At 45.4% G+C, this 13,129-nt stretch overlaps 1 protein-coding gene across 1 annotated transcript in view; it reads left to right on the forward strand.

Annotated features, from left to right (window-relative positions):
• Nucleotides 1-1,649: 1,649 nt before the first annotated feature.
• Nucleotides 1,650-13,129, forward strand: part of MKRN2 (makorin ring finger protein 2) — a gene marked incomplete at its 5' end in the record, with an annotated part of 32,484 nt that continues 21,004 nt past the window's right edge. Inside the window, 3 exon segments of the mRNA XM_073592375.1 lie at nucleotides 1,650-1,778; nucleotides 2,571-2,585; nucleotides 2,587-2,732. Of these exon segments, the coding sequence (XP_073448476.1) occupies nucleotides 1,650-1,778; nucleotides 2,571-2,585; nucleotides 2,587-2,732 (290 nt within the window).

Raw genomic sequence — 13,129 nt, forward strand, 5'->3', positions numbered from 1 at the left:
GAGTAATTGGATGGGACTGAGAAAAACCCTGATAACATACCTTGTTTTATAAAAAAATATAAAAAAACCTTGCCAAGAAATGTCTATAGAAACGCTTTCAAGTGCCCATAAAATTGACAAGAGTTGGATATGACTGATAAAACACACAGTGATCTGCATATAATTGGTGATGCTTTACTATAGGGATCAGTATTGAACTGTGCTAAAGAGCAGTGAGTAGTGTTCAGTAATGGAAACCTTTGCAGCAGGGTAAGTATTGAATGTTCCAATCTCCTCTTTGATGATCATGGTTATAAACTATTGTAGGCCAGTGAGCAGTAATATCACATAAGGTGTGTTTAATGTACTAAGACTTTAAGATTAGTGTTATATAGGGCAGTGAGTAGTGTTCAGTAATATAATGTAGGGTCTGTGTACTGTACTTAGCTGAAGTCCAGCATTCCTGTCACTTTAAATAGTTTTGTGCAGACCAAGCTGGCCCAAGCAAATTATTTCCATTACTAAGTGATTTGACCCCTGTGTGCTCTGTATCCTATCATACAGCGGTAGCATCAGCTTGTATTTTTTATCAATGAATACAAGGCTTCCTCTGATTGGCTGAGATGGAGAGGTGGGCAGATAATGTCACAATCTTCATCTCTACTAATCAGAGGAAAATACAAGGTTTCTCCTGAATGGCAGAGAAGCTTGCAGACCAACTTGTTTTGCTCTGGCAGCAAACGAGAAGTCGCCTCTACTGCTGTTACACTGTATAGTACAGCTCGCCCAGCAGTCAAATCACTTACGCCCCGTACACACGATCAGAAAATCGTACGGAAAATACCGCTTTCAAATCGATCGTACGATAATCGGATCGTTAGTACAGAGCTTTCGAGAGCCAATCATGACAGTTCATACAATAGTATTCTATCGGACATGCTGGAAAAAAATTTTCGTACGATGCCAGATCGTACGATTTTCGTTTAATCAGTACAGCTATCGTTTCGAAATGCAATACAAATGCATTACAACACATGACATCATTTCCGAATTTTATTTCTGTCGTGCGGGAATTTTTCGTGACTTTCGTAAACTCATCAGATTCAATCTGAGATCAGCAGGCAATAAAAAACGGACGGTCATTCGTCCGATAGTCTCCTTGTGTGTATGGGGCATGGAAATAGGTTGTTTGGGCCAGAACAAAGTATTTAAAGTGACTGGAAACCTGGAACTCCGCTTTAAGATTAGTGTTTTATACTGCTATAGGGCAGTGTTCAGTAATGTGAGCTTCATTCTTAACTGTAGCGAGGGCTTAATGTTCTATCCTCCTATATGGTGTTATATAGAACAGTGTCATAAAGTTGGCGACATGAGCAGTGTACAGTCCTTTCACAGGCTAGGGCAGGTCCCAGACAGCCTGGGCTCACAGGAAGTGGGATAAATGAGGCATGCCATCAGAATGAGGACATTTAGTGGCAAAAAATTACTGTTGGGGGAAATCTCAGGATTTAAGGTGAGTATTGAAGAAAAAGCCGGTTTTGTTATTTTATCTTCATTGGGCTGATGCTTTTTTCATGGCTTTTGTTTGTGTTCATTTTAACACTGCAAACTTTCGTGCTAATTTTTTGTGTTCTGAACAGCAAAAATATAACGTTTCCTCTTATTTTCAGATATTTCATACATGGCGTGTGTCGAGAAGGAAATCGCTGTTTATTTTCACATGATTTAGCCACGAGTAAACCATCCACTGTTTGTCGATTCTATCAGAAGGGACAGTGCGCCTATGGGTCTCGCTGTAGGTATGGATCCTTTAGAATTTAAATGATATCTAGGCTCAGTAGTTGCCAGTACCAAGGTACCCTGCTGTGCTGTTAAGATCCTGCAGCTACTTATTTCTTTTGATACTTCCTTTTTGCATGGGCTTTTCTTCAGAGATTGCCTGATGTGTATCTGCTATTGGAATGCTATTTTTTTACTGTGTATGGATCTTGCACACCTAAGACATTGGCATGCAGGGAAGGGGAGGCAGAAAAAGACATTGCAGCTTCAGCTTGTAAGGAAAAGTGAGCCGGTCATTGACTTGTGAAGTGAAATCCAGTTACATTCACCCAACTAATTTTGGGTCTGTGTTTTTGTAGACCTTACTTCAGGACATTGTACATTTTTTTTTTTTTTCATTTGGAAAGTCTGTGGGAAAATATTGAGGATACTCTACACGACCCATTCACTACTATATATCATTTTAATGGATACACATGTTCCGATTAAGTAGATTGTTGTTCTGCCCATAGTCTCCTTTTGAGTGCCCAACAATTGGCCCCCAGAACTGGGCACTCTGTATACAAATAACAACTTTCAGCTTCAAGTCAATGTTCTAGCACAGCCCCCCTCCCCTGCATTGGGTGGGTTCCCCCCTCTTATACAAACCTTGAAAAAAGTAGCTTGAAGATCAGAATAATGGACACCTGAACTCTGTATGTTAAAGATCTGTAATGTAAATTCCATAAAGTCAGCATTTAATGGTAGAAAGGGATATTATTTTATTTTTTTAAATCTTGCTTGGAGAATATTGAAGTATTCTTTCTTGACAGGTATGATCATGTGAAAACCGTCAGCTGCCACAGTTTACATGCCTCAAGATATCCCGCCTGCTACTCAAGAAACACCTTCACCTGCCCCGGAGGTCCCACCAGTTGTCTCAAAAACTACCCATCAAAGGCGTGAGAAGAAGAGCCTTGTACTCAGAGATCGTGGTATGGGGATATAGGTTAACGCAAGCCTGTATTAAACACGCACCTTATTTAGAATTTGTTGATATTACATTTAAAAACGCATCAGACAGATGTCAACTGGCCCAAACGCTTGTTTTAGAGGGCTTTTGCTGTTTGTCAGAGTATGTAAAAAAATTAACATGCATGTTCTGGGCACAGGCTCGCTTTTAGGTGTTTCTAACCCCCCCAAAAATGTAATCTGTTGCAGCTTACCAGTTTTCATCTGTGGCTGCATTAGTATTCTTTTTACTTTTCTGGCTAGACTTATTCCAGTGTATCTATGGAAGAGACATGGTTGCAACCGTGGGCTGCCCTATTGTTTGGGCTACGAGCCTCTCCATCTCTATCACACAAGGGTGTGGAAAATGTGTAATTTACAGAGAATAGTATCAAAAGAAAAAAATTTACAGTAAGACCCCTTTCACACTGAGGCAGTTTTCAGGCATTTTAGCGCTAGAAATAGCGCCTGTAATGCCGTGTACACACGGACGGACTTTCCGATCGGACTGGTCAGACGGACAGAATCCAGTGGACAATCCGACCACGCGTGGGCTGCATCAGACTTCCGACGGACCGTATCGGTCGGAAATCCGATGGACTTTAGATTTGAAACCTGCTTCAAATCTTTACGTCGTAACTCAGTTCCTAACGGAAAGCCCGTTCGTCTGTATGCTGGTCCGACGGACCAGATACGACGCAAGGGCAGGGTGCTACATCTTGCGCTTGCTGCAATAGGAAAACCAAATTTTTCTATTAGGCGAGGGGGAGGCGATGATGTCCCATGGGTCTGGTTTGGATTTTAAGGGGAACCCCCTACGCCGAAAAAACGGCGTGGGGTCCCCCCAAGATCCATACCAGACCCCGAATAAGCAGCCTGGGAACGAGCGAGCCCCCCCCGAACCGTACCAGGCCGCATGCCCTCAACATGGGGGGTGGGGTGCTTTGGGGGAGGGGGCTCCCCCCCCACCCCAAACCACCTTGTCCACATGTTGATGAGGACAAGAGCCTCTTCTCGACAACCCTGGCCGTTGGTTGTTGGGGTCTGCGGGCGGGGGGGCTTATCGGAATCCAGGAGCCCCCCCACTCTATGTGAATGAGTATGGGGTATATCATACCCCTACCCATTCACCTAGGGAAAAAGTGTCAATAAAAAAACACACTACACAGGTTTTTAAAGTAATTTATTAGACTGCTCTGGGGGGGTCTTCTTCCGACTTCGCCGTTCTCTCCGGCCTCTTCTCCCGGTGTTCGACCTCTTCTCCCGGTGTCTGGTTCTTCTGCCAGCTCCTCCGCTATCTTCTGCCGCTCTTTTGCTAGCAGTGGCCCGGACTTCTCCGTCGTCTTCTTCCAACTCCTCTTCTTGCGATTTTGACACGACGCTCTCTCCCACTGTAATGCTGTGTGAGTGCTCCGCAATGACATATAGGCTGGGACCCCGCCCCCTCATGACGTCACAGTCTCCGGGGCATGCTGGGACTGTGACGTTATAAGGGGGCGGGGTCACCGCCTATATAAGTCATTGCGGAGCGCTCACACCACATTACAGCTGGAGAGGGTGTCGTGTCAACATCAGAAGAAGATGATGAAGTCCGGGCCACCGCTAGCAAAAGAGCGGCAGAAGAACCGGACACCGGGAGAAGAGGCCGGAGAGAGCGGCGAAATTGGAAAAAGACCCCCAGAGCTGTCTAATAAATTACTTTAAAAACCTGTGTAGTGTGTGGTTTTTTTTTTTTTTTTTTTTTTTTTTTTTTTTAAATTGACACTTATTGACCCCCCCCCCCATGTTGAGGGCATGCGGCCTGGTACGGTTCAGGGGGGGGGGGGTGGGCGCTCGCTCGTCCCCACCCCCTTTCCTGACCGGCCAGGCTGCTTGCTCGGATAAGGGTCTGGTATGGATTTTGGGGGGACCCCCACGCCGTTTTTTCAGCATAGGGGGTTCCTCTTAAAATGCATACCAGACCTAAGGGCCTGGTATGCCCCGCAAGGTGTCAATCTTGTCGATAAAAGCAGCGAGATTGACTTCCTTTTCTAGTCCCGTCCTACCCGAGTCACGTTCAAAATGAACAGACTTGTTTGTGTGTGAGCAAGTCTGTTCATTTGGAAAGTCTGTCGTAACGACCGGCAGACATACGGAAAGTCCGGTCGTGTGTAGGCAAGTCTGTCCGTAGTTCGGTCGTGTGTGGGCAAGTCCGTCGTAACTCCATCGGGAAGACCGGCGGACATAGTCTGCTGGCAAGTCCGTTAGTAAAAAAAAGTCAGTTGGAAGTCTGTCAAAGTCCGCCCGTGTGTATGCCCCATAAAGTGCCTAAAAACTGCCTCCCATGCCGCCCGAATGTGAAAGCCTGAGTGCTTTCACACTGGGGCGGTGTGCGCTTGTGGGACGTTAGAAAAAGTCCTGCTAGCAGTATCTTTGGGGCAGTTTTGGAGCGCTGTATACAGCGCCCCCAAAACGCCCTTGCCCATTGTAATGAATGGGCAGCACTTCCGAAGCACCTGAAAAGCGATACGGAAGCGCCGCAGCACGGGTGCTTTTCACCCCTTCTTCGGCTGCTAGCGGGGGTTAAAAACGCCCTGCTAGGGGCCAAAAAGCACCTCTTAAACAACACAAGCAGCGCTTTAGCGTTCACTCACAGGCGGCCCCAGTTACATCTAACATTACATTTCTAGCAAGATCAACATGTATTTTCTGTGTTTGCTGAAAATGTTCTTAACCTGAGAAATGAAAACTAATTCAGCCTCCATATCTAAGTACAGGTGAGCTGGGATATATCAAATTTTTGCTCTGGGGTTCAGCTTTACTGTCACTTTTAAATAGTTCCTTTGGGCCAAGATGGCCCAAACGAACCATTATCTTCACTAACCTGTGCAGTATGCACCCACTGGGCATGTTGTATAAACTGTATGTAAAATAAATGTGATTCCTCTGCTACCAAACTAGTAATAGTGAAGCAATAATGAGTCTGGCTGCTCCTAGCATCTAATTGTGTTTCCACAATATACAGATGGTAATGATGTGAAGGTATGATGCTGCGCTGCACAACCTGCGTGTAAATGATAAATATCAATAATGAAAGTGAAAATCTAAAAAGTAGTGTGTGAACTGCATGGAATGGATAAGGCAGTGATCCTACAGTTGCATCTAGTACAGCAACATGAACAAGTGTGCATCTGTAAGAAGTATGAGCTGCTAAACAATACAAATAAGTGAAAACAAAATATTAAGTAATGTGAAATACCCAAATACAGTACTACTAGATAATGACCAAGCGGTCACAGGTGCTAAAAACTCTCAACCTGTGTTAAAATATAATATAACAAAGGGGTTTATTTACTAAAGGCAAATCCACTTTGCACTTCAAGTGCACTTGTAAGTGCAGTCGCTGTAGATCTGAGGGGAAGCTCTGCTTATTTTGTCATCCAATCCTGTACAAGCAAAAATGCTGTTTTTTTTATTTTTCTTGCATGTCCCCCTCAGATCTACAGCGACTGCACTTCCAAGTGCACTTGTAGTGCAAAGTGGCTTTGCCTTTAGTAAATAACCCCCAAAGTCTCTTTAGTCCTTTCAATGTATCAGTGAAAATAAAAGGATGCCATCTTCAATGACAGGATATCATCCAACACCATGCCAATTCCCAATGTGCCTTTAGCCTTAAAACGGCTTGTGCCACCACTGTGTTCACAGAACTCTTACCTCCCAATAGATGTAATAACACGGCTCAAAATTTCAAGTCTTGAGCTGCCAACCAGGCCTGAAGAGTTACTTACCACCAGTTGCCCCGCCCCTAAACCCTACCTCGTAAACTATATTTTATCCTTATCTCACAGTCAGTTCAATGAAATATGATTGCTGGTATTGTGTGTGGGGTTTTTTTTCCCCATTTTAATAATTACAAATTTTATACTGAGGTCGGGCGGACAGGGCAGCCATCAGAAATTTTGGGGTGTCTTACACAGCTTTAGGGCTGTACCCCCGACCAACACCCACCCAGCCCCCTCCACTACGGCCTGACTGCCAATATTTCCCAGGGCCAACACACTGGCCATCCCACGGTCCCGCAGGTAGCCCCCCCCCCCCCCCCACACACACACACACTTAGTCCCCTCTGACACACACATACATAACACACACACAACTCTGGCCCCCCTGTACACAAACAGCCCTTCCCCTCACCTATACACAGAGATCCTACTTGTAAAGAAGGTCTTCCTAGTCCCAGCTCATTTCCACCAAGCTAACACATGTTCCTGAGACTCGGAGAGAAGTTGCAGCCATCCTGATCCAGAATTCAATCCAAGCGGCACTCGCACAAAGAGTACACCTGCAGTAAAGAGCCCGATGTGAGCAAAATAACAGAGCAGCAGCTGCCAACTCTTCTGTTGTGACTGAATGCATCGAGAGACAGGACAGCCACGCTAACAGGAGGAGAAGGGACAGGAAGCGTCCGCCGCCATCTTTTTTTCCTGGCAGGTGTGCTCCAGTTGCCCTCAGTTTATTTCCACTCGCTAAATGCAAGCAGACGAATGGAAATTTTGAGGGCTGCATCAATATATTCATTCATTCATTAGGGTAACTTCCATTTCAGGGTCCTCCGACATCTCCCCACTAGGGGCTCTCCAGGGGCTCTCCAAGTTCATCTCCCAGGTTCCAGTGGTAAATGGGGTCAAGCTCCTGTAAAACCTCCACCTAGCATGCGGCAAGCTCATGTTGGGGCAAACATCAAAGAAGGCCTCCCATAGTGTAGTAAATAACTAAAAAAAACACCATTCACACCATAAAAACTTGTAAAATTCCAGTGAAAACACACGTGGTTCCGGGATGCACTTCTGCGTGCGTCCCTTCCAAGCCACGTCTGCCCCCACTCACACCTTACCCGTTACGTCACTGCTACGTTATCCCCTGATGTCACGTAATGCTAAGGGCATTGCATCATAGCGATCACATAACTATGTAAACCACCTGTCATAAATGGTTTTGCATGTATTAAGAGCTTGCTTACGGTTCTGATTAGCTTAAAGCATTCACATGGTACCTGGCTTCCTGTACCATGTGATTAGCTTAGCCAATCGCGGACCATATGCAAGCTGTTCATGAACGTATGACAAAAAATGACAACTTCAAAAAACTCGCCATGCCTCTTACAAAATACCTTGGACTGTCTACTTTCCAAAAAAGGTCATTTGGGCGCTGTCTGTACTGTCCTGATATTTTTGGGCCTCAAGAAATGAGATCAGCCTTCGGTACATCAGGATTGATCAATTTCCAGATATATACCATAGTTTGTGGACTCTATATAACTTTCCTACAGTCTAAATAATATATACTGATTTTGGTTATTTTCACCAAAGAAATGTAGCAGAATACATTTTGGCCTAAATTCATGAAAAAAGATTATAAAAAATAAATAATAATGAAACAAATTTTTGTTTTAATTTCTTCATTTTACAAAAATTTTGACAAAAAAACTCGCCATGCCTCTTAATAAATACCTCAGACTGTCTACTTGCCAAAATGGGGTCATTTGTACTGTCCTATCATTTTAGGGCCCCAAGAAATGAGTACATCAGGACTGATCAATTTGTCAAATATACAGCGGGTAAAATAAGCATTGAACACGTCGCCATTTTTCTAGGTAAGTATATTTCTTAAGGTGCTATTGACATGAAATTTTCACCACATGTCGGTAACAACCCATGCAATCCATACATACAAAGAAACCAAAACAAATAAGTCCAGAAATTAGGTTATGTGTAATGACACAGAGAAAAAGTATTGAACACGCTAACTGAAATGTTTTTAATGCTTCGTACAAAATCCTTTGTTGGTAATGACAGCTTTAAGACACCACCTGTATGGAGAAACTAGTCCCATGCATTGCTCAGGTGTGGTTTTTGGCCCAGTCTTCCACACAAGAGTCTTCAAATCTTGAAGGTTCGGTGGGCCTCTTCTATAAACTCTGATCTTTAGTTTTTTCCATAGATTTTCTATTGTCAGAAATCTTGTGAGGAGCACCTGGTCGTGGCTGGTTTATGGGGAAATTAATTTATAATATTAATATTTTTATTATTATTAAACAGGATTTATATAGCGCCAACAGTTTGCGCAGCGCTTTACAACATGAGGGCAGACAGTACACTTACAATACAAATCGATACAGGAGGAATCAGAGGGCGCTGCTCGTTAGAGCTTACAATCTAGAGGGAAGGGTCAAGTGGAAACAAAAGGTAATAACTGGGGGGTGAGCTGATGGAAAAAAAATTAAAAAACAGTTGTTAGGTGTGGGTAGGCTAGGCTTCTCTGAAGAGAAGGGTTTTCAGGGATCATCTAAAAGCTAATGGAGTAGGAGATAAGCGGACAGATTGGGGTAAGGCATTCCATAGGATTGGAGAGGCTTTGGAAAAGTCCTGGAGGTGAGCATGGGAGGAGGTGATGAGGGAACTAGAGAGCAGAAGGTCTTGAGAGGAACGAGGAGAACGAGTAGGTTGGTATTTAGAGACTAGGCTAGCGATGTAGCTGGGGGCTAAATTGTGGATGGCTTTGTACGTAGTTGTGCAGTATTTTGAATTTAATTATTTGGCTGACCGGAAGCCAGTGGAGGGATTGACAGAGGGGTAGCAGAGACGGAGCGATTGGTAATGTGGATGAGTCTGGCAGCAGCATTCATGATGGATTTAAGAGGTGCTAGACTATGTAGAGGTAAACCAATGAGAAGGGAGTTGCAGTAGTCGAAGCGAGAGATGACCAGCGAGTGAATTGGGTTGCGTCATTGGTTAGAAAGGGGCGTATTTTGGAGATGTTGCGGAGGTAGGAGTTGGACAGTGATTGGACGTGGTGCTTGAAGGAAAGTTCAGAGTCCAGGACTACACCTAGAACCTTGGCATGTGGGGATGGGCTTATAGTTGTGCCATCGATTTTAACCGAGAGATCAGGGGAAGGGGCATAATGGGGGAGGAAAAATTATACGTTCGGTTTTGGATAGATTGAGTTTTAGGAAGTGGTGACATCCAGACTGATATATCTGATAGTAAATTAGTGATACGTGAGGAGACACAGGGAGTGAGCTGAGGTGTGGAGAAATAGATTTGGGTGTCGTCAGCGTAGAGGTGGTATTGGAAGCCATGGGATGCTATCAGCTGACCCAGGGAGGAGGTGTAGATTGAAAATAGGAGAGGTCCAAGAACAGAACCTTGGGGGACCCCAACTGAGAAAGGAAGAGAAGGAGAGGAAGTAGAGTTGCAGGAAACGCTAAAGGTGTGGTGGGATAAGTAGGAAGAGAACTGGCGAAGAGTACAGTCATGGAGACCAAAGTCGTGGAGTTTTTTTGAGGAGGAGGGGGTGGTCAACCGTATCAAAGGCAGCAGAGTAGGAGTACAGAATAGTGTTGATTGGTTTTGGCCGTTAGATTGTTTGTTAGTTTTAGGAGAGCAGTTTCTGTGGAGTGTTGAGGACGAAATCCAGACTGAAGGGGATCAAGAAGGCTATTATCAGCAAGGTGGACGCTCAGTCGGTTGTAGACCAGAAGTTCGAGGAGTTTGGATAAGAAGGGGAGCAAGGAGATGAGGCGTAGGTCGTTAAGATTGGATGGGTCCAGTGAGGGCTTTTTAAGTATGGGTCTGACAAGTGCATGTTTTAGAGAGTTGGGGAAGATGCCAAAAGAGAGGGAGAGATTGAAGATGTGGGTTAGAGAGTATAGCATTTGTGAGGGAACAGGATCCAGAGGGCAGGTGATAAGGTGGACATTAGCAAGTAGTTTAGCATCCTCGTCTATAGTGGTGGGGTTGAAAGAGGGAAGTAATGATTGTGCCTGTGGACATGAAGCGTGGAGGGTATGGGAACAGTAGAGATCTCCGCAAGAGTTGTATCAATCTTCTGTTTGAAGTGATTGGCGATCTCCTGGGCAGTGAGTGAGTTGGTGGGTGGAGGCAGTGGAGGACAAAGTAGAGCGTTGAAGGCAGAGAAGAGTTGACGGGGATGACATGATAAGCTGCTAATGAGAGTGATAAAGTAGGTCCGCTTGGCAGTGAGGAGGTTGGAATTGTATTTTTGGAGGGCAGATTTATATTGGTTGAAATCTTCCTGAGACTTAGTCTTGCGCCACTGGTGCTCGTGAGCACGACTACGGTTTTTTTTTTTTTAGGCTTCTAGTATCATCTGTTTGCCAAGGTTGAAGGGGTTGGGGCCTGATTCTGTGTGTAGTGAGGGGGGCCATTGAGTCCAGTGAGGCTAGAAGTGAGGTGTTGTAGACAGAAGTGTCTAGGTTGGTGCAGGATAGGGGTGAGATTTTGTCGTAGAGGTTGTCGATAGCAGAGAAGAGAAGGGTTGAGATGACGTAGGTTTCTGTGGGTAACTTTTAGGCAGTTGGAGGGAGAGGAGGTGGTGGAGAGGGAGAGAGTGAAATTAATAAGGTGGTGATCAGAGAGAGGGAATGGATAGTTAGAGAGGTTGCATGGAGTGCAAAGGTGATAGAAAACGAGGGTCAAGGGTACTGCCTTCGGAGTGAGTAGGAGCATGTATCCATTGCTTCAGGTCAAAGGAGGATGTTAGGCTGAGTAGTTTGGAAGTGGCAGGAGTGTTAGTATTAATAGGGATGTTGAAGTCTCCGAGAATGATTGTGGGGATTTCAGAAGAAAGTAGGGTAGCCAGGCAGAGAGGTCTTCAAGAAAGGTTGATACTGGTCCAGGGGGCCTGTAGATCACAGCTATCCTTAGAGAAACTGGAGTGAAAATACGAATGCAGTGTGCTTCGAAAGAGGAGAGTGACAGAGAGGGAGGTGGGTGTAGTACCTGAAAGGTGCTACGTGGGGCTAGAAGGATTCTGACCCCTCCTCCCTTACGTCCACTGGATCTGGGGGAGTGAGTCCAGAGAAGACCACCATGGGATAGGGCAGCAGAAGTTGCAGTGCCGGATTCGTGGAGCCAGGTTTCGGTAATGGCGAGTAGGTTAAATGAGTTGGCAATAAAGAGGTCATGGAGAGAGGTGAGTTTGTTGCAGACAGAGAGGGCGTTCCAAAGGGCACAAGAGACAGGAAGTCTGATCTTAGGAAGAATAGAAATGGGAACTAAATTGTGTTGATTGCGGCTGCTACCAGAGGGTGCAGGGTGATTGGTGCATGGGGCACAGTTAAATAATGTAGGCCCAGGGTTTGGGGATATATCTATGGAGGTTAGGAGAAGCAGGAGAGTGAGGGAGGTAATATGGGAGTGGGATTTATATGAAGGGACATGGCCCAGGGTCTTAGAGATACCCCTTATACTGACAAGGAGCAGGATTGCCTTCTTTTTCCCTGTGTCATTCCATTTTATTACACAACCTTATTTCTGGACTTATTTGTTTTGGTTTGTTTGTATGTATGGATTGCATAGGTTGTTACTGACGTGGTGAAAATTTCATGTCAATATGACCTTTAGAAATACACTATATTACCAAAAGTATTGGGACGCCTGCCTTTACACGCACATGAACTTTAATGGCATCACAGTCCTCGTCCGTAGGGTTCAATATTGAGTTGGCCCACCCTTTGCAGCTATAACAGCTTCAACTCTTGTGGGAAGGCTGTCCACAAGGTTTAGGAGTGTGTCTATGGGAATGTTTAACCATTCTTCCAGAAGTGCATTTGTATGGTCAGGCACTGATGTTGGACGAGAGTCCGGCTTGCATTCTCTGCTCTAATTCATCCCAAATGTGTTCTATCAGGTTGAGATCAGGACTGTGCATGCCAGTCAAGTTCCTTCACCCCAAACTCGCTCATCCTTGTCGTTTATGGACCTTGCTTTGTGCACTGGCCCAAATCATTTGGTGTAGGGGGGATTATGGTGTGGGGTTGGCCTTGGCCCCTTAGTTCCAGTGAAGGGAACTCCTTAACCAGTTACCAACCGGCCCATAGCCAAATGACGGCTGCAGGGCGGTTGGATAACTTTGGGAGCACGTACTATGATGTGATCCCAGAAAACCGCTCCCGCGCGCACAAGGGAACATCCGTGACCGCTGGGTCCAGAGGACCTGGCGCATCACGGATCACGGTAAACGGCTGTTAATCGCGGCCGTTTACCATGTGATCGCTCCATCAAGTGACGGAGCGATCACATGTAAACAAACCGGCGTCATGTCATGACGCCGGTTCCCCTCTCCCCTCTGTATACTGATCTGTACACAGAGGGGGAGGGATCGGATGGCAGCAGCGCTGTGGGCTGGATCTGTAGTGCCCACAGCGCTGCTCTGTGACATGTGCAGTCACATCCATGGATCTATCCCTCCATGCTCTGCAATACCCCGCAATAATCTGCCATACTCTGCCAATACTCGGTGATACTCTGCCAAACCCAGTGATACTCTGCCATACTCGGCTGTACTCGGCCTCTGTATGTAGCCAGGCTGTGGAAGG

Source organism: Aquarana catesbeiana, linkage group LG07 (genome assembly GCF_042186555.1).
Source record: "Aquarana catesbeiana isolate 2022-GZ linkage group LG07, ASM4218655v1, whole genome shotgun sequence".
Taxonomy (NCBI): domain Eukaryota; kingdom Metazoa; phylum Chordata; class Amphibia; order Anura; family Ranidae; genus Aquarana; species Aquarana catesbeiana.